This window comes from Brachionichthys hirsutus, chromosome 21 (assembly GCF_040956055.1).
Source record: "Brachionichthys hirsutus isolate HB-005 chromosome 21, CSIRO-AGI_Bhir_v1, whole genome shotgun sequence".
In the NCBI taxonomy this organism is placed as follows: Eukaryota; Metazoa; Chordata; class Actinopteri; order Lophiiformes; family Brachionichthyidae; genus Brachionichthys; species Brachionichthys hirsutus.
This window is the reverse complement of record NC_090917.1, coordinates 4,858,198-4,878,063: the sequence shown is the minus strand read 5'-3', so window position 1 is coordinate 4,878,063 and position 19,866 is coordinate 4,858,198. Positions and strand designations below refer to the sequence as shown.

At 43.9% G+C, this 19,866-nt stretch overlaps 2 protein-coding genes across 2 annotated transcripts in view; one reads left to right on the top strand and one right to left on the bottom strand.

Moving 5' to 3' along the window:
- Window positions 1–1,359: 1,359 nt before the first annotated feature.
- On the bottom strand, window positions 1,360–10,499 carry LOC137909900 (serine/threonine-protein kinase BRSK2-like). The gene is made up of 19 exons (XM_068754331.1): window positions 10,415–10,499; window positions 10,228–10,322; window positions 9,942–10,027; window positions 9,452–9,592; window positions 8,708–8,824; window positions 8,451–8,484; window positions 8,151–8,219; window positions 7,908–8,054; window positions 7,507–7,538; window positions 7,200–7,364; window positions 6,512–6,609; window positions 5,585–5,738; window positions 5,430–5,490; window positions 3,596–4,154; window positions 2,962–3,010; window positions 2,709–2,832; window positions 2,210–2,420; window positions 1,885–1,974; window positions 1,360–1,559 (listed from the first exon to the last, which is right to left on the bottom strand). Exons 1-19 carry the CDS (start codon window positions 10,497–10,499, stop codon window positions 1,360–1,362), a joined length of 2,517 nt encoding a protein of 838 aa, XP_068610432.1.
- A 7,028-nt stretch (window positions 10,500–17,527) lies between these two features.
- Window positions 17,528–19,866, top strand: part of prr12a (proline rich 12a) — a 13,267-nt gene continuing 10,928 nt past the window's right edge. Inside the window, 2 exon segments of the mRNA XM_068754324.1 lie at window positions 17,528–17,643; window positions 19,474–19,661. Coding sequence (XP_068610425.1) covers window positions 17,561–17,643; window positions 19,474–19,661 — 271 coding nt within the window. The 5' untranslated portion in view covers window positions 17,528–17,560.

Here is a 19,866-nt window from a genome sequence, read left to right as displayed (position 1 = left end):
TATGGAAGACTGGTGACGAACACAGACTAGTCTGACGGGAATGCTGGAGCAGTAGTGACCGTTCAAGTTGCTTTGCCTGCTTGCAGATTGGTGCGACTCGAGGATGAGCATGGACGCAATGATGGACTACTTGGCTCGTCAATGAACAATGAAGTGATGAGAACTCTGCTTCCTTTCTCATTTTGAAGTCCCATTCGACAAGGAGTTGACATCGCAAGCATCTCTCTCAAGTCCTGCACTGTGAAAGAGTTCATGAATGAATTTGTTTTTGAGTCACAAAGTGAATACTATGGCAAACTGAAGTCAAGGTGTCTTCGGCTTGATCCGCAGGCCAGGAATGCTCTCCTCGTTCAATCTGGGCGTGAACGGCTTTGATGCGCTTCATGGAGCTATTCACACATGTTGGGGGTTTTTTTTTCATTCTTTTTATAGTAATGTTCATATTTCTGTTCAAAAAAAAAAATACTCTTCTTCAGAGGAACAGTCCAACGCAAAATTCTAAGAAGAATTGTTGGGGTCGTCTCTGAATACCAAGAAAATACAAAAGAATCAAAATAATTTAACATTAAACAAACAACGTGTCAGCTTCCGTTCTCCGAACACGTCTCTTTTCTAGCTACTCCCTCTGCTATTATCACTGCGTTACTGACATCCTCAAAATAATTATGTAAACATAAATTAAAATGAAATAAAAAAATATGTCGTTTTTTTTCACATTCACTTCCTTAGCTTACTTTGTTGGGTTTCTTTACCTCAGGACAAGACACTGCTGGAATTTCAGGACGCAGTTTCTCCTGAGAAAATCCGGACCTTTTGTTCGTCTCTGCGACTCTAGCTCGCACTTCTACATTTCTATCGGTGCGAGCTGGTAAATGCAGGTTGCTTGATAATGATAAGAGCGTGGTTAATTTTAAGTGTCATCTTGAGAACCCTCACAAGACTGTTTTTTTTTTTTGTCTGTCAGATAATCTATTACAATGATAGGGTATTCTAGCCTATCTGATCACGACAGCATCCTTTAGCAGGCTGATTTGCTAACTGGCATGCACATTAGCACTTCAAAATTCCTAGTTTGATCTGTGAAGCTGTATCTGCGATGGATACAAAACTGCTCAGTCATATTTTTTTTTTTGTCAATAAAAGGAATCCTTTTGAGCCAAGCGTTCAAAAGAATGTCGAATTGTGGGGAAAATAAAAGAAATGCACGACGGGGGGCTCAATCCTTGCTATGGTCAAGCACCTTTGACAACTGAGTCTAGGAAGAATAGGAGTAGCTGAAGGCTTGCAGGGATACTTGGAGATGAAGTCATACTGCCGTCTGTAGTTCGGGCATCCTGTTCTGAGGTCCCGCTTTCTGTCTTAGGGCTGGGACTGGGTTCCATTGGAGGACAGCAGTCGGGTTCTCTCTTTGGCCGAGCCTCTGCGTTGCAGAACCCCTCCACTGCCTCCTATACCTCCGCCATCTGCTCGGTCTCCCCATTCGCACCTGTCGCCCCCACCCTCAGAGCGCCTTGAATTTTGTCGGGTGGGGGTCCCGTGGGGACGGCCGTTCTTCTCATCTGGGAAGGGATCAGGAGAAGAGGACAGGAAAGTCACTATCAAATTACGACGTGTCCGGCCGCTGAAGTGAAGTGGCTGCTCGCCCTACGTTGTGGCCACAGGAGATCTTTCAACGGAACAAGTCTGTAAACAACAACAACAACAACAGTGTAGCTTCAACAGAAAAGCTGGGCCGCAGAAAAATCTGTTGGTGTTTGTTTCATTCAATCCACTGCTTGAAAGAAATTGAAATATGGTTTGCAAACACCTGTGCGTATGTACCTATGGGGGGGGGGGGGGGGGGATCGATACTTTGTATTCTCGTGTTTGTGTAAGCAGTCTCACCAGACAGGGCTTGCACCATGGGTTGATCATGGGAGCTGAGAAGCTGCGCTTGAATCGTTTCCACAACCCGTCTGAACCTGCGGCTCGGGCCTGAAGATACAAGATACAGGAACGAGTTAGCTTAGTTTAACTTGGTGCAAAGACTGGATGAAAAAAGGGCTGGAAAAAAAGATGAGACAGCTCGTCATGCACCGTTCAAATGTAAGAAATACACAATTTGTTATCGATCCTTTCCATCGACTCTGCCTGCAAACAAAATGTTGCTTTATGTAGGTACAATAAAAACTAAACCCACAATTCGATGGTTAATATTTACTCCACTTGCCTGATATGAGGGTGAACGTCACGCTGTAGATTCCTGTCTCCCTCCTGCCCTCCCTCTCTGTCCTCTCCCTGTCTCGCTCCCTCTCTCCCTCGGAGAATGCGATGTCCACCTGGAACTTGACGGGCTTCTGGAAGACGGAGGGGCCGCCGGAGGATTTGTACTCGGCCCGGAAGCTGGTCTGAGAGAGGACGCTGTGACTGAGCGACGGGATCTGCGCGACGGCAAGACAGAGAAGAAGCAGAGAGACCGACAGACTTACGAGGTGTGGGAGAGGTATGGGGGTCAACGTGAGTATAGGGAGACAAAGGGTGAGGGTGAGGAGAAGAGAGAAAGCGTGAGCATCGGTGAAGGCAGCGTGATCCAACATGCCGCGAGTGAGCAAGACTGAAATGAAGGAAATGATGTGAATGCAGAGTGGATGTGAGGTCCTTACAGCTTAGTCAGTGAGGGCCATGCTTTCTGTAAATGGACAGACAGACAGGCCACATCAGATACTCACAGACAGGAAGGCGTGGACAATATCAGCTTTGACAGAACTCAGAGGTTTGTCTCTTATCACCACAAAGATCTGCTCCTCTTTCTCCAAGCCGATAAAGTTCCCAAACCACGATTTCTTTGCCAACCTGGTGGCCCCCCCCGCCCCAAGAAAACGATGTGAATACATAGAGCGAAAAAAAGCACAAACATACAGCTTCATTTGGTGAAAAGAAGTGGCGCTCTAACGATCGTCTTTTTCACGGAGCGGGACTCACTCGGGGCTGGATTCCGGCGTGAGACTGGACATGTCTTCGGATGTGGGAACTGAAAGAGATTAAAAACGTCATCCTTAAAAACAAATGTGCGTCCAGTATTAAATTAGCTGCAAGGAAAGTAATGAAGGTGAAATCTATTGTCACTCTGGGAGAATATGTATAATCTCAATATTTTACCTGTCACGACAGAGGATCCCCTTTTTAAACTGATCACCAAATTACATCTAGTTCAGGGGCAGAGGTTTCTACCCAGAGTCAAAGATCAACGATGCTTTAAAAAAAAAAGACTTTAGCTGTCATGGGGTCCTCTTTCACTTTTGGGCAATTAGAATTAAATTAAATTCTTGGCGCAAGAAAAGAATGAAGCTGTCAAAGAGAGGAGAAGTGATCCCTGGTTGAAATGACATCACATCTCAAAAACTTTACGTAAAATTACAGGAAAATAAAACTCCATCTTCCGTCCTTGTTGAGCTCCTTTCAAATACCACTTTATTCAGTATCTCTTTGAGGAAGTTATGTTTGGGGGGGGGCTAGTGTCACCTACTGGACCTCTTGCAATTTCCCTGATCAACTTGTTCCTGTGAAAATGCAACAAAACACGACATCAAGCGTCGCCTTAAAGTAATATGCTTACCTTGCAGTTTGCGACGATGGAAACGTGGCGAGCCCAGCAGGTTGTTCTTAAAAGAATTGAGGCGAGTTCTCCAGTGGGCAGAGCTGCTGGATGCAATGCCGCTTCCCCCTCCGGGGCTGGAGGGCGGGGTGAGCGACAGCGAACCCACCCCTCCCCCTCCCTCCGCCCGCGAAGAGGATGAGGACGAGGAAGAGGAGGGCGGGGTGGAGGAGGGATGGTGAGGGTGGTGGACAGGGGTGCCCAACGGTGTGGGCAATGGAGAGCCTTGGGGAGTGACCTGTGGCACAGAGTGGGCAGAATTTGGGTAGATGTTCTTGGTCATTGATTTCAGGACAGAGGAGGAGGGGAAGAAGAAACGGGGGATGGGTGACAGGAGTGGAGACGGGGAGGGTGAGCGAGAGGATGGGTTGTGCAGAGGTAAGGATTTGATGGTCTGCAGGTGGGATCTGTCGGCAGGTCCCTTTGTGGGCAGGGTCAGGGTCTTTGAGTTGGGGGAAGCTTTGAGCTTGTCATGAGCCCGCGCTGAGCGAAGAGGAGTGGCGCTTCCCTGTTTGGGCTCCTTTGTGAGTGGGGTTGCGGTGGCAGAGGTGACGTCTGATTGGCTGAAAGTGAAGACGGGGCTCTGATAGGACTGGGGAGTGGGTTTGTGGGGGCGGGAGAGGTGGATCACAAGAGAGAGAGAGGGGATGGAACATGGAGAAAGGATGGAAATGAATATCATGCTTCATGACAAGAAAGAGTGCACGTCGTGAGGCGTGAAAGTGTCCAAAGCAGTGCTAGCAGTGCTGGCTATGAAAGCATACGCCTTCTATCTAATGGAAGCGAGGCTTTAGTGGCGGTTGGAGCAGTGACGGGGTTAAGAATGCATCGACAAGGATCTAACTCCAACTCTATCCGGCAGGGAAGTTTCATTATTTATTATCTATAGCTTCCCGTCGGGGGGCAAAACAAGAACGTTTAACATAATCTCAAATAAAGTGTCTGATTTGAAGGTTCTATCTTCATTTTCTTAACAAATACACAAATATAAAGTTCATGCAAGGTGAGTGAAGAGAAGTGAGATAATGACAGAAGACAAATGTCACACAGACCTCAGTCAGTGTTAAAGTCCCGGTGATGTAATGATGAGCCTGATTGTGAAGTGAGGTCAGAATTCTTTAAATCATTTAATGCACTATCGATAAAAAACGACCTCAACAATTAGCCGGAATACGTCGATATGGGAGCATTGTCAGTTAAGGTGCTGACTGGTAACCTATCGTGCTCAGCTTCCTCCCAGTAATCATCACTGGAAAACAGACTGGGAAAGGACTCAGAACTTTGTGTTCAGCCTTCCAGCATTTCATTGTGGTTTATTTTGTTCTGTTTTGGTGCAATTGATTGATTTCTATGACTCAGGATTCTTCACATTTAGTTGATAATAATTGTTTTCAACTGAAATGCTGCCAAATTGTTCAAGTTAAACCGTTAGAATCAGCTACTAGTGGTACTTTTGCAACGGGAGATTGACCCAAATGCAGGAATGTTGCTCGAGTTACAAAATCACCAGTTTCATCATTAAATGCTAGAAATTCTTTAAACGACACAATATTTGCTGCTAAAATATGATTTTGTTTCCATTGAGCTGCCTGACAATTAATGCAATATGACCATGTGCCCATTTAGTACAATCAAGTTATAAAAGAAGCTGCCACTCCTTTATTTTCTATTAACGTCCACAAAAATACCAATAAAAAAAAATCCATTATTCATAACAGTCATCAGGCAGTGCGGGTATTCAGAACAGAAACACGTTAGCGTATTGCGTGTTAAAAGTTGGCCAGCAGGCCCTCACCCTGGGACTGCTGAGGGGACTGGAGGAAAGACCAGTTGATGCTCCGCTGACGGAGCGAGACCTGACAGAGGCCAGAAGTCAAAGTGTCAGAGAAACGCATAAGCTGCATGAAAACGTGTGGCGTGCGTGTGTGTGTAAGCATAAAGTACTCTTACCTCTGGCTGTGTGCAGTTGTGTCCAGGGCCCTGCGAGGTGGGGTGGGAGACCCCTGCTCGGTCACACTCAGCACCTCCAGGCTCTTCCTCTCTGGGCGACAGCGGCCGTGGCGCGTCAGCATAGGAGAGTCGACACGCTTTCGAGGAGGGTCTGCTGAGGGGCAACAACAACAACATCGCACAAAGTTTGAAGCTCATGTCGAACGTGCATTCTTTTAATACGCATGCTAACGTCTGCGGCCGTCCCTCGTTCGTCGGCGGTGTTGCGTTCCACGATAGGTGAAAATCCACAAAATAGCAAATAATTGCAGCAGCCAAAAACTAACATTCAACCACAGTGCATCTAAAAAAAGCTGAGAACGTTAACTAGTGATCTGTAGATCAAATGTATTCTTGTATTGAGTATCAAACTATTATTATAATTTTTTGCTTCCTGGGATCCATTTTGTTTTGTGATTTCTGCTGACTAAGGGACTCAACAATCTGGTATGGATTGAGCATTGATGACCTTCTTGGTGACGATCCCAGCTCAGTTTCTGGTTAAGCATATATTCCCTGGTAGATTTCTTATGTTAGGAGTCTGTTTATACTGATATTGGCTGATGAAAATATCATTTTGGTAAGACAATGAGAATGCGAAACAGAAGGAGGCATAAATAGTTTCTCATCCTCGCCCCCACACTGTCTGCTTAGAACATTTATTTTATTATTCTGTGGGGACTTTTTATAGCCCTGCAGTTTCACACCCTTGCAGACGTGATGAGAGCGAACAAGTCAGAGAATCGCAACTATTTACATGGTCTCAGTCTGCAAATCAACAAGAAGGTCATCTGAAATAAGTCACAGACCTTCTTCTGCGTTTTGGTAAGGAGGTCTGAGAAGAACTGCTGCTCTTTAGCGGATCCCTTCTGCCCCCTAAAGACTGACCTATGTCATTGCGTGGAGGAACGTCCTCATCCTCGTAGCTGGGGTAGCGCTCCTTCCTGTCCAGCAGTAGGTAATAGATCATCTTCTCCTGGTTTTCTCTGGGACAGACACAAAAATAATTCTCGAAAATATGAGATTTAGAAACCAGAAAGTTTTCTCTCCCTGAATGTATGTACCGGTATGTAAAAAGCAGACTGAACATAGCTGTCAGCTGAGCACATAAACACACTGTTACACTTTAAGTGGACAGGGTATCATATAACAGGCTACAACATATGTGGAGCAGAAGACGATAGCCTATTGTCATAATTTTGTTTCTAAGAGGGGCAGGACCTAGAAAATCTTAAGTCTATAAACATCTTGGATGCTTTCACCCAAAATATCTGTCCAGAAATCACAGGAGTCCATAGAAATCAGATAAAACTCAAAGAAAATAGCCGAGTAAAAGAATAACTAGCGTCTACATGAAATTCTATACAGCAGTCCTGAAATAAAGACAAGAGCAAGAGTCTCATTTTAATTATTGTTGATGCTTTGGGATTGTTTGTATCTTGTATATATTTAATAAAATATTGCTTTCTCATTCTTTTGTAAGCATTGTTTTTAATGTCGATAGATAGATAGATCGCTTCTATTTTCCTGTTCACTCCATGTGCAAAAGAAAACTGTGAAAACACGTGAAACTTACTCTTCACACTGCAAATCACGCGTGAGCTTGACTCTGTCCCGAAAACAACCCAATGAGTGCATGCTGTCCAGCACATCTGGATCCAGCTCAGTGAGTGGCAAGATTTGCCTCACACACACTCGCCTGGGGGGCGGCTGCTCGGGACACGGCTCATTACGACCACCCCTGAAAGCCACACGCACACACACACACAATGAAACCCGTGAGTGACAAATATAATATTCAGTATATGATAAAATATGATGCGAGATCACTCCAAATCCTTTATCCAAACATTACGGGTGGAAAAAAATGAACATCTACTCACAGATACCAGGCGTGTTTCTGGATGGCCTCTAGCTGTGAGGGGTGACAGGGCAGATGGGGGCAATTAGTTTCTACAGCCAGATGGACAGAGACCTCTGCTGTTCAAACAGTTTACACCAGATACTTTTTATACACGTCATCATTGCTGAACACTGAATGTTAAAGTCACAGGCTGCATCAATGCAGTGTGTAGTATTTCGGGAACAAAACAGGAAATCATGCCTAATCAAAGTTGGATGAAAAGTATTAATGAATATTCATTTCATTGTGGCACAGACAGATTGTACTTTAACACAATCCAATATTAACATTGAAATTAATTTAATCAATTTACTTTTGCGATTGCTTTTGGGAACCAGTCAATAAACCCTCTTTGTGAGCCTGGTGTTAGCAAAGCCCTACCGTGAGCCTCTTTTCAGGGTTAACCTCAATCATCCCCTTGAGCAGAGACTGGCAGTCCGGGGGGATGAAGTGGGGCATATGGAACACCCCACTCTTCACCTTCTCAAGAAGCTGACGTAAATTGTCGTGGTCAAAAGGTAGGGCACCCTGCAGAGGGAAAAAAAAAAGAAAAGGTGGAGAAAGGATAAAGTAATGTATCAATCCAAACACATGGGAGTGTTCAAATAGGAGTAAAGGACTTACCACCAGTAGAGCAAAAAGGATGACCCCACAGCTCCACACATCAGCTCTCCGCCCATCATATTTCTCTCCCTGCAAAAGACAGAATCCCTGTGAAATTCTAACTTAAAAACAGAAATGACACTTTATCAAATGATCCATTACGTTGAAATGGTTTGTGGTGTCTTTGTGTTGATTTTATGTAGCTTGTGTACTACAGTATGGATTTGCAACGAAATGAATAATTTAGCAGCATACTTGGTTTGTTTATTATACTGATAGCAATATTTGAGGAAGGAACTGTGCAACAAGCAGAACACGTACCCGTATGACTTCAGGGCAGGCGTAATGTGGCGATCTAAGATCAAAGAGAGATGTGTTACAAACAGCATTACTGTGCTTACAATCCTGTACAAATAAGCAGTTACATTAATAATAGCAAATCTATGGCACACGCTCTATTTATAGACACATCTTGAATGGTTTAAGTCATATTTTTAGCTTCTGTAGAAACTATTTTGTTATTTACCATGAGGGATTTACATTGTGTACCGGAAATGCGAACTACGTTGAATACTCACCCACAGCTGGTCTCTAAAAGACTGTCTCCAACCTGTAGGGAGGCCATGCCAAAGTCAGCGATACGAATGTTATTCTTCTCATCCAGGAGTAGGTTCTCCGGCTTCAGATCTCTGTGGCTGCGCAAAGACAAGAGATGTTAATGGTGTTCCAGACGAGATGAGTTGAACTTCAGCTGTGCCGCAAAATTCATTGTTGATATTGATTCATGGTGCTAAAGCAATTATTTTTGCTTGATAAAAAAAGAAAAGCCACAAAATGTCATTTTATTCTTCAGGATAGCATTACAGATTTTAATTTTACAGACACAGAGTCTTCCCTTTGCCACTTTGCAAATGCCTCGGAAAAACAGGACAGCTGCAAAACCGGCCCCTGTGGAGCGGGGGCCGGTTTGCATGACTGGGCGAGCCAATTGCAATTTGTAGAAAATGACAGAGCAAATCATTTGCCTTGCTCTGAAGAAATGAGAGATGTAACTATAAACTACACAAATAACGCTTAAGATGTGATGAACTGTGCAAGAGAGACGTGCACGACCGGGTACGCCACACAATAGGAGAACATTGTTTAAATCTGTGTGTGATTTGGTCATTAATGCAGCAGAAACACTTTCATTTGCCTGAACATCAAATTAGCTCTGAGAAATAATAGTGATTCAAATGGTTTCTTTTTGTTCGGGCCTCCGAAGAATTCCGAAGCTCAATTTAAAAGTCAAAAAAAAAATAAAAAAATAAAAAAAACCCCACCAGATGGAATGACTGTGGCAGAAATCCAAAGCAGAAATGATCTGCCTGAAGAACTTCCTGGCCTCTTTCGGAGTCAGCCGTCCTTTCTTCACCAGATAGTCAAACAGCTCTCCTCCTGAAACATGCTCCAACACCAGGTACCTGCCGGCATAAAGGGGCGGCGAGATGATCTAAAGCTTCCATCGTCTCCGAGGAGTAAAGGAAATAAAACAACTCTCATCTTAGGCATTTGAAATCCTAGATCATACGATGGCTGTTTGGATGCAAAGGGAAACAAAAGTAAGAGAAAATGCAGCGATGCATATGTTAAAGTATTTCCCATAAGTAGTATTTTGTAGGAATTGAAGGCAAAATGAGAAATAAAGGGATGAAAGCAAATTTAGAAGAATATTAATGCTTTTATATTCCTAATCTCAGTTTTCACAGCATCAGGACGTCTGACATCAACATGTCAATCCGCCGTGCTCTTTCAAATGCAGAGGGGACTCACAGATATTTGCTATTCTCATAAACATCGTGCAGCTTCAGCACGTGTGGATGCTCAATCAGTTTCAGAATGGCAATCTCCCTCTCAACCTGCTTAGAGAGAGAGAGAGAGAGAGAGAAAGAGAAGGAAAGAGATGAAGACACGAAAGCAGAACAAGCTAACTCATTCAAAGCGACAGAAGGAAGGCTGGCTAATTAGCTAGCATGCAAGCCAAAATACAGAGATCATGGAGCATAACCCGACTAGATTAGCACGTTAGCATTGTTGCTGTCCCTGGACGGCGCCGTACCTTCATGAGGACGGACTCCGACAGCTTCTCTCTGTTCACTATTTTGATGGCTACCTTCTGACCCGTAATACAATGTACCCCGAGTTTGACCAGTCCTGAAAAACATAGAAAAAGATATATTAAGCGGGGGGGTGTGAGAGAAATATTATAACATTAAAGGCATTTTTTTGTATTATTTATTACTCACCCGTCTGTCCCTTCCCCAGAGTTTTTTCCAGTCGGTAGGGCCCGACATATTGAGCTGACTGACCGAGAGACAGTTCCTTACTCATGCTGCTCTGACTGGCGGCTGAAGCACGGTTACTATTAAAGCTCTGCGATTATTGCAATTACGCCGCTATTCTACAGCTTATACAGGATTTATTGTGGGATGGAGGTGAACCTGTCTTTATTTCAGTGGCAACACTTTGAAGTTACTGGAACGCACAGGTCAAAGTGGGGCTGATCTGGATGGCAAATAAACATCCTTTCACCTCAGCCGGGCTAATGAACATTGGCCAAAGAGGATTTGTTCTGAAGCCACGGGCAGCCTGGGGCAAAGAGACGGAGGTGGCAACGAGTCTCAAAGGCTCTTCCACGCTGTTAGATGCTGATTTAACCAACACTAATGTGTACTTCGTATTTGTGTCACATCAATGGCGATAAATATGAGTCAGTTCTGAGAAAATTAGCTCTTGGAGAACCCCTAAAGATATCACATTTGCTGCACAGATTTTTTTTTTTTTTTTTTTTTTTTACAGTGACATGATGAGTCAAAAAACAAAAACAAAAACAAAAGCCTGTGTCTTAATAAAAAAAACAAAAAACAACAACTATTGCATGCTTTCAATCAGGCCTGTTTTCAAGGTGCGACAGACAACATGCTATCTTAGCCTCGCCGCCGCTCTCCCACACAGCAGCGAGGCTAGCTTTAGCTTCTTCGCTTGGACCAATGGCCGAGTCGCCCGCGCCGCCTGTCAAAAGCGCCTCCTGAAGTTTTCCGTCATCGCTAAAAACGCCGGGGTTTAATCAAACGGGTCGCCTCGTACTCGCTAAATGTCCTCACATATCAGCCATCGCGCTCTCTCCGCTCCACGTCCCTGGAAGTAGCGGATCACAGCATCCTCTCCCTCGGCGTGTCCCTCCTCCCCCCCCCCGGCGGCTACACAGGTAAAATAAACACAGATGTCCGCTGATCAACGCGCGCGATCACCGACCGGCGTCCTCCCCTCTTCGCTTCTGATCATAGTTCATGTCGTCTAAAGCCTCTCGGTATTTCGCTTTTCTTGCCGTAAATCGATATTTTCTCTCTCCTCCTTCCTTCCTTCGTCTCACTCGCATCAGCATCCGGGTCCCTCTCCATCCCCCCCCCCGCCCCGCCCCTCCCTCTTCCTCCTCTTCCTCCTCCTCCTCCTCCATCCTCAAAATACGCTTATCTTTGCATTCGCCTCAGCATCGGCCACACCGGGCCCCGGGCGCCTCCTCGTCCCGTTAATACGGGGAAAGACGTCTGTAAAGGGGATGCTGGGGGGGGGCTTTGCCCCGGCCACGGCCCCGGCCCTCCAGAATTTACAGTTTGATTTGCTGCAGGTGTAACATGGCAGTGTCTTCATGTGGAACATACAATATGTCTCACGGATATCCTCTAAATGTGCACAAATACTGCACTTTTCTTGAGTATTTCCATGATGATGATGATGATGAATATGTTTATTAGATAGAATGTTAGAATGCTCCTCTTAGACAGGATGCTTGTATACTTGTACTGCAATACATGCTACTGTGTTAAAAAAAAAAAGCCCTTGCGGTCTTGTTTCCGTTGAAAGCCCTTGGTACATAAATCATCGACATTTAACAATACAAATAAAATAAAAATAAATTACTCCACAGATGCATTTAATGGCATTTATTTCCTATGTTTTGTAAAAATCTAGTTTATAATGTATTTGTCAACTCTAAATACGTTAATAGTCTACTTACGTACTTACTACTACTGTACTTTTGGCTTGCCCCGTGAGCGGTCGCCACAGCGAATCAACTTTCTCCACTTCACCCTGTCCTTTGCATCCTCCTCCCAAACACCAGCCACTCTCATGTCCTCCCTCACTACGTCCATGTATCGTCTCCTGGGTCGACCTCTAGCCCTGTTCCCTTGCAGCTCCACCCTCAGCATCCTTCTACCGATATAGTCCCTGTCTCTCCTCTGGACAAACCATCGAAGTTCGGCCTCTCCGACCTTATCTCCAAAATGTGTTAAAAATCTTTAAAATCTCAGTTTATGTGTGGGTGGATGATTCCTCAAAGCCCATCTTCATCTGTGCCTGGCTGATTGATTTGCACACAGCCAGAGGGATCCGTCTCCATGGAGCAGAAATAGAACACAAGAGCTTCTCATCCAAACATTTTTGTTGTTGTTCATTTCGAAGGGACACTCTTTATTCTTTTGAGATCAACATGCTCATGCTAAATTAAGTGTTTTGAATGACACACCCTACAGAAAGGGATGGCATTCTACTGGAATGGAACATAATAAACAAATTAACATGTAAATCACTTGCAAATATGCTTTGTAAGATTTTGTTTAAAAAAAAGAATAGAGTAATAGAGCGATTTAAAACTGGTCAAAGAAAAAGTTCGACCAAACTTTTCAGTCTGCAGATCTTTCAAGGTTAGAGAGCCTCATTCACAAACCTGCAGACACTATATGGCTGAGATGCAACCGTGTCTCAAGCATCTCCTTCAGCCGACAGCATCTGGGATTGTGCAGGTGTTTATTTGGCGACTATGTTTTTTGGATTCTAAACATCTTATCTTCCTGAGGAGAAGGAACTCAGGAGAACCTTCCTGTCCAAGTCAGGTCCGCTCGCCAGGCCCAGCACTCAGAGTAAAAGTGGAAAAGTGACAGTCGGCAGCTCAGAGCAGACACTAATGTGAGGATTAAGCAGAGATTAACAAGATCGTCTTAATTCCATTAGGAGTAACTACTCTCTGCTCGGCCAGTACAAAACGTCAATCCGCCATGGATCTCATTTAGGAACGTATATATTGCTGCTACAATGACATTTGAGATTACAAATGAAAAACAATATGCTGTCATTTTAAATTAACAATGTTTCATACTTATTTCTATTTTTATGCATTAAAAAAAATCAACGCATTGTTGAATGTTACAGTCGAGTCCATAGTGGAGACGCAATTGAAAAAGGTTTCACATTAACAGAAGCAAAGGCAGCTACAGAAGCTCAGCATCATCACACCCCTCCCCAGTTTTTCAGTTGGTTCAATCCAGTGCAATAAGAGAGGAATGGGATGCTCTCCAGCTGGAAGTTTTCCATCAAGTAAATCTGTGATTACAAAAAAAGTGGGAAATATTAAAATAATTACAGTATCATATATAGATTATGTGACAAAGATATCTAAATAAAGTTTTATCTGATACAATCTGACATCAAGGGTGTAATCAGGTACTCAATATCAATTATGCAATACTTCAAAAAGTCGGTAAATTACATACTTTCAAATGGATCACTTTCTTTATAATTTTTAAAATACCTTTTGACAATATTTAGTTGTCATTAAAATACTATGTTTCCTTTCTTCAGCTGAGTTTTTTTTTCATGGTGTATAATACTTTATCTTTTAATTTGTCTCTGATTCTGGATAAATGTATCCTCCATAAATTTCAGTGTTCTTTTTCTAGAAAACTCACTGATATAAAAACAAGTCAGCTTGTTAAATTAGTAATAGATTAAGATATTAAAAAAAAAAAGTAAAACAGCCAAGCGCAAACTGATAAACAACTACCGTATTTAATATGTTTAAAAGGATGTAATAATTAAAACAGATCATAGTTAACAAGGACTTACATTTTATCAAGATCCATTATGATCCTTCAGATAATGTTTTTATGCAGGCCTGAAAAGCATCCATCAGGTCCTTACAGTCTTCTGCTCTTTTCCCACTGACACTGAAACACAAAGCAACAAATGTATACATTTACAGTTAGGATATTCTCTTTTGGTATTTAACAAGGGTTTCAATTAAAATGGAATTGTGCCAACTACAAGATGCAAATGTATATATACAGAACAGAAGTCACATTGATTGAATCTTAAAATCATGAAACTTGATCTGCTTGTGCACCAGCAGAATTATCACAGCAAAGCCAGATGATTAAGTATTTCGGCTCAGACCTCCACATCTGCCCTTTTCTGCACAGGATGAAGCACAGCGAGAGGAATTAATCTGCAAAGCAGATCCACCGACACTAATCGCTGTTGCACGTGGACCCACATCAAATGTCCTTCGCTTGTTGCGTGTAACACGAACTAACAGGAATGCGCGGGACTTCTCTCAGACATCGGTCACCCACGTGAAATCCCATTTTAAACCTCGAGTCTATTTTTTGCTTCTCAATGCATTGATGGTACTGTAAATGTCATCTGAAAACGCTGCCAAACTCTTGTACGGAAGAGGGGATATAGTGAGGCGTGAATGAATATTTTATATGAACTCAAAGTAGATTTAGTAATAATCCCACAGGCACTGTTATAAATGGAGTCCAGATGAGACATTCTGAACACATTGGAAGACATGCATAGAGCTCAATAAGTAATGACTGAGAAATGGCCAAAATGATTTTATTAGAAGTGATTTAACTGGAACCCAAGCGCTATATTACTCCATCTTTCTTCAGGACGGAAAGCAAAGGCTTTCCCAATGGCTGGAGACCATTTAATGATTCATTTTGGAATGTTAAATGTATACTTGCTTGAATAACTACAATTTTCAGACTCTACAATCACTTAATTTAGGACTCACCATTTGTCAACGTCCACTCTGATAACCTGGCACGGTGCCGGCACAGCTTCTTCAGAGCCGGGCATTTTTGAAAGGAGCGAGAAGGAGTTGGTGGAGGTGTGCTACAGCACAAGCTGCAGTCAAGTATGGTTACAGATTAGTCACTGGGATGGAGGGAAAGATGGCAAGAGAGGGGGGGGGGGGGGGGGGGGGGGGGGCTGCTTCATTGTGAAAGAGGGAGTATAATAAAAGAGATTCCTATACATTTCAGTTAGAAATGTAGTTTAGTATTCTAAAATTATTTCATTGGTGTCCTTTGTTTACAGTCTCTCTGATTAACATGCATATAGCTGAGCTGTTGAGTCAAGCATGATGCATCACAAAGACCCAGTAAGGCAATATTCAAAGTGGATTTGGCTAACATTAGCAAGGTTACTCCCAGGAAGCCATATTTACTTCTTAAATAGGTTATAGGTTATATACATTTTATAACCTAACCATGTAGCTGCATCTATCTACAACAAATATATATATTTCTTAATATTACAGTTTATTATTTATATTAATGCACTATGTGCATACTGTCAATTCCGTATTGCTGTGTCTTGTTGAGTGGAGCACTGTTGCTGACAGAATTTCCCTCTGGGATTAATAAAGTTTTCTGATTTTGATTATTGTGGTTGTAACATTTAGCTTCACCGCCAGGGGGCAACAAAACAAACGCTTTTACCCACGGACTACAATAATGCATTTCAGCCAGGACAAAGTAGGCCGCTTGAGGATACACGCACCGGTTTTACCTGTTAACGACGTTCCACATTTCATTCCAGAATCAGAAAACTTTACTTGGCCCAAGGGCACAATTGAAAGCCACTTAGAGCAGGCCATGCAGCCATAACAAAAGAAGCACTAGCAGCAGCCAGTGCAGCTGCATGTAGCACAAAAATACACTCAATCATATTCCATGCTTTTTATTTCTTATTTTTTTTAGTGCTTGTCCTTATTGCTGTGTCCAATTGGATGCAATGATATCATGGTATTAGATTACAGAATCTAAAAGATGGAGCTCAAACACTAAATATTAAATATCATCGCTCTGTCTCAGCTGCAAATTGATGAGCGATTCTTTCTCCTATATATATATAATGGCCATAAAAGCCAGTGTTGCCATCTGCTGGCGAGAAAATCAAATGCATGTGGAGGCATGCAGGTTTCCCCAAATACAGGACTACAACAGGACAGAGGAACGCAATGTAGAAACTACATTTCAGAATGCACGCATAGGAAAACTGGAGCCTATTTAAATAATTATCAAAGGGAATGAAATTGTCTCTAAAATAATAGCATTCATGATTAAGATGTGAATGCTTTTTTAGGTCTGTGTGAATCTGGTTATTACTGTTAGTGCGCACGAATGCGTCTCAACCAATCCCACAGCTTCTTATTTTGCGCGTGCAAAATATAGTCTGAATTAATTAGCCTATGAATAACAGCAATATGTATAAATATATATATATATGCAGGGCTAGTTAGGATAGCGATGAATGGAGGTGACCGCAGACGGTGCGAGTGAGTGAGTCTCCGCGGTGAGACAGGCGGAGGGGGAGAGAGCGAGAGAGGGAGGACGGACAGCGGCCAGCCGCCTTCAAAAATGGCGTCTCCGGAGGAAAATGAGTAAAAAATATTAAAGCGCGGCCTGCTTTCTTCACACTTCCTCGTTCGGGTTTTCGTGTTTTTTTCCCCGCGTTCGGGCCCGCGTAGGAACTCGTCGTCGCTTTTACTCGGCTTGCTGCGGGAAAGAGGAGCCGCGGAGCCCGCGTTTAGGGAGCTAAAAGCGGCGCTGTTTTATTTTGATGCGTCGTTACTGACAGCTAGCATCTGCTTGCTAGCCCAAGGGGGGGCGGCGGCGCGGGGGGGGGGGGGGGGTGAACGATTTGCATGTAAAGAAAAACTATTTTGAAATTGAGGGAATTTTTTTCCCCCCTTTTTCGGCGAGGAACGATCGGAACCAATGGGCACATCGATTACTATCTTCTTCTTTTTTTTCTCTCGTGCTAGCGGTGTAGCGCAGACGAGCTAGCCTGAAGAAAGGGGAGGAGAGACGGCGAGAAAGGGACGCGTTCAAATCAAATGTTTATCAGCCCTTCGCTCGTCACCGGCCGAACCCGCCGCGTCTCCCGCAGGACCGACACCGATTTGGGACTAAATCCGAATTGATGGAAATGATCAATGGAAAAGGCGTAGGAATCAGGAGAAGTGGCGTTTTCGGAGGTGGTTGGATTATAGCCCCGTAGACCCCCCCCCCCCCCCCCCTCTTTTTCATCCAGCTTTCTCCTCCCCTCCATTTCTCTTTTCAATATGCTGTTTTCCACTCCTGGATACTTGCTTATGAAACCGAGGGAAATAGCCTAAAAACCGAGCACGGTAAAGACCGGACCCCCCCCCCCCGCCCCCCCACCCCGACACCACCACCCTTCCCCCCCCCGTAATCTTCTCTGCGACGTTGTCGTTGCTCTCGCTCCTCATCGCGCACATTTTCTACTCCCATTTATAAATGGATAGAAATTACCCGGGAACAGGATTTGGTGATTTGGGCGCAGGAGCAGGATGGAGTTACGAGAGATCGGCCAAAGCAAGGTGAGCATGAGATCCGGACATCGTCGCGTGCGTGGAGTGATTCGTGTAAACAATTAGTCCGCCAGTGGCTCCATATATAGCGCCGCGGCTTGGCTTTTACGCGGAGCGCATTGTCATCCGAACGCTTGCATAGTAATAATTATAAACAGGATCGTGTGCGTGTCGTGGGGGTGGGCGGGGTGGAGAAAGGGAAGGTTGGGGGGGGGGGGGGTGATTGACAGACATGGGGTTTAGGTTGGGGGGGGTATGTCTGGAGCATCCATAGGAATTATTGTTCCCAGTGTGCAGAAGGCCTGGACTCAGCCTAATAGATAAATGCATTTGGGTTGATAGGAGCTGCGATCAGTGCAAGACGCTGCAAAAAACAACAACAACAACAAAAAAAAACACCCTCTGACAGATTTAAATAAGATGATCTGACAGATTCCAGCCATGAAAATGTGTTTTTGATAAAAAAACATGGTTAATAATGGAGAAAAAGGAGCCCGCGGTGCCGCACCGACATCTCGAACGCGTTTTACCGGAGCGTGAACGAGATCAATGTGGCGGCTTGTGGATGGTTCATTTGCATAATGAAATTGTGGCACAGGATATTTCCACTGAATTAAATCCTCTTTTTGCGGATATATCCGGTGGGGATTGTGGGTAGGGGGATAAAACAAGTTAAATTTATAAGATGATGGACATTTTCTTCCATCGACTTGTGCACTAGCTCTTGTCTTTTAGCTCTACGCTAGCCTGCAAGCTAGCCTGCAAGCTAGCCTTGTGTTGCATGGAAATCACTCGAGGCCTGTGCCCGCAAGCGTCTTTGCCATTTATTCAGCTGCGGGAATTCTTTTCTGCTCCCAGTTCGTTACCTTTTTTTTTTATTTATATATATATATATACGTATATATATATATATAATCGTAAAGCACATTGTCTTGCTAATGGGAGGTGATATTTGTCGTTGCTAGTTGTTGGTGTTTGCATGCAGTTTAGCATGCAATTACGCCGCCTTGCGCCATCCAGCTGTTAGCCACATCAACATATTAATTAATTGCTAATTACTGAAGAGTTGGTCTTTTGCTATCAATTGAGGAAACTTGTCTTTTGTTGTGCTTCAACCCCGCATATTGATTAACAATGGCTTATTTACACATAAAAGGCTGGCCTTGCAGTTCGGGCCTAGCCTCTGCGTTCCTGCCGTAGCTGCTGCGCGCAGGAGCTACGCGATGCTACGCGATGCTAAACGATGCTAAGCGATGCTAAGCGATGCTAAGCGGCGCTACTAGCAGCGAAAGAGAAAGCATGTTGTCCGGCCACGCATTTAATCTGAGTTTGAAGCCGAAGTTCTGCAACTTGCACTGTTTGAATACGCGGTTTGATGCATTTGTGACGTATATATTTTTAAAGTTATATAAAGATTTGCTCTTGTGGTGTCATTATAATTGCAAATTCCCTATCGGGGCATCTTTGCATACCACTCAAACTGATGCTTTGGTGGGACTTGTTTCATGGTGTAAAGACTGAATTTGGATTTTAAATCTTTTATTCATCTTCCTTGCTTTTGCACGACACACATGGCCTAAATCAAGCACGTCAGGGGATTTGGTTTCCCACATCAAGCGCATAATTGCTTCGTTACGTATGATGTCCACACAAGCAGCTTTAAGTTGGCATCCGATGTACATTTTCAACGGAACGGCAGCCGATTGAAGACTAACGGAATCCCTGCATCCGTCCTCGTCTTCCCCTCTAGGGTCACATTTTGGGAACACATTTAGATTTATGCAAATGTGCTTTGAAATTAATGACGCTTCGCAATCCACCGCTCCCCTTCCTCCGTAGTCTTGTGTATGGGAGTTCCAGATCATCCCACCCTGAGTCTGAGCTCCTACACCGGCAAGCCTACGCCACCCCACACCCTCTGCAGGGCTATGCCACCAATCACCACCCAGGGAGCTCTGGCCAAGGCGGGGCTTGGGGAGCAGCTGGACGGAGTTTGGGTGAGATAAATGTCATACCTTGCGTGTCGCTGCCGTAAGGGATCCCAACGTGCATGTCCTGGTACATTATTGTCGTTGATAAATGTGCCCGCTAAGCGCTAAATGTTGCAGGGAAGGCGAGTTATCAGTGCTCAGCTTCATGCATGCATTTATTTATCGTTTTAACTGCTGCACTTGGAACCGCTGATGTCGTGATTAGATTCTGAAATCCTTTCCTTCGTTCTGTATTTTCTGT

Excerpts from the sequence above, each read along its gene's own strand:
- LOC137909900 (XM_068754331.1), bottom strand. The coding sequence starts at position 10,499 with ATGAGTAAGGAACTGTCTCTCGGTCAGTCAGCTCAATATGTCGGGCCC. Across the intron at positions 8,055-8,150 it reads TCCTTTTTGCTCTACTGGTG|GGTGCCCTACCTTTTGACCA; the intron begins GTAAGTCCTTTA and ends TTCCCTCTGCAG. Across the intron at positions 3,011-3,595 it reads CCATCGTCGCAAACTGCAAG|TTCCCACATCCGAAGACATG; the intron begins GTAAGCATATTA and ends AATCTCTTTCAG.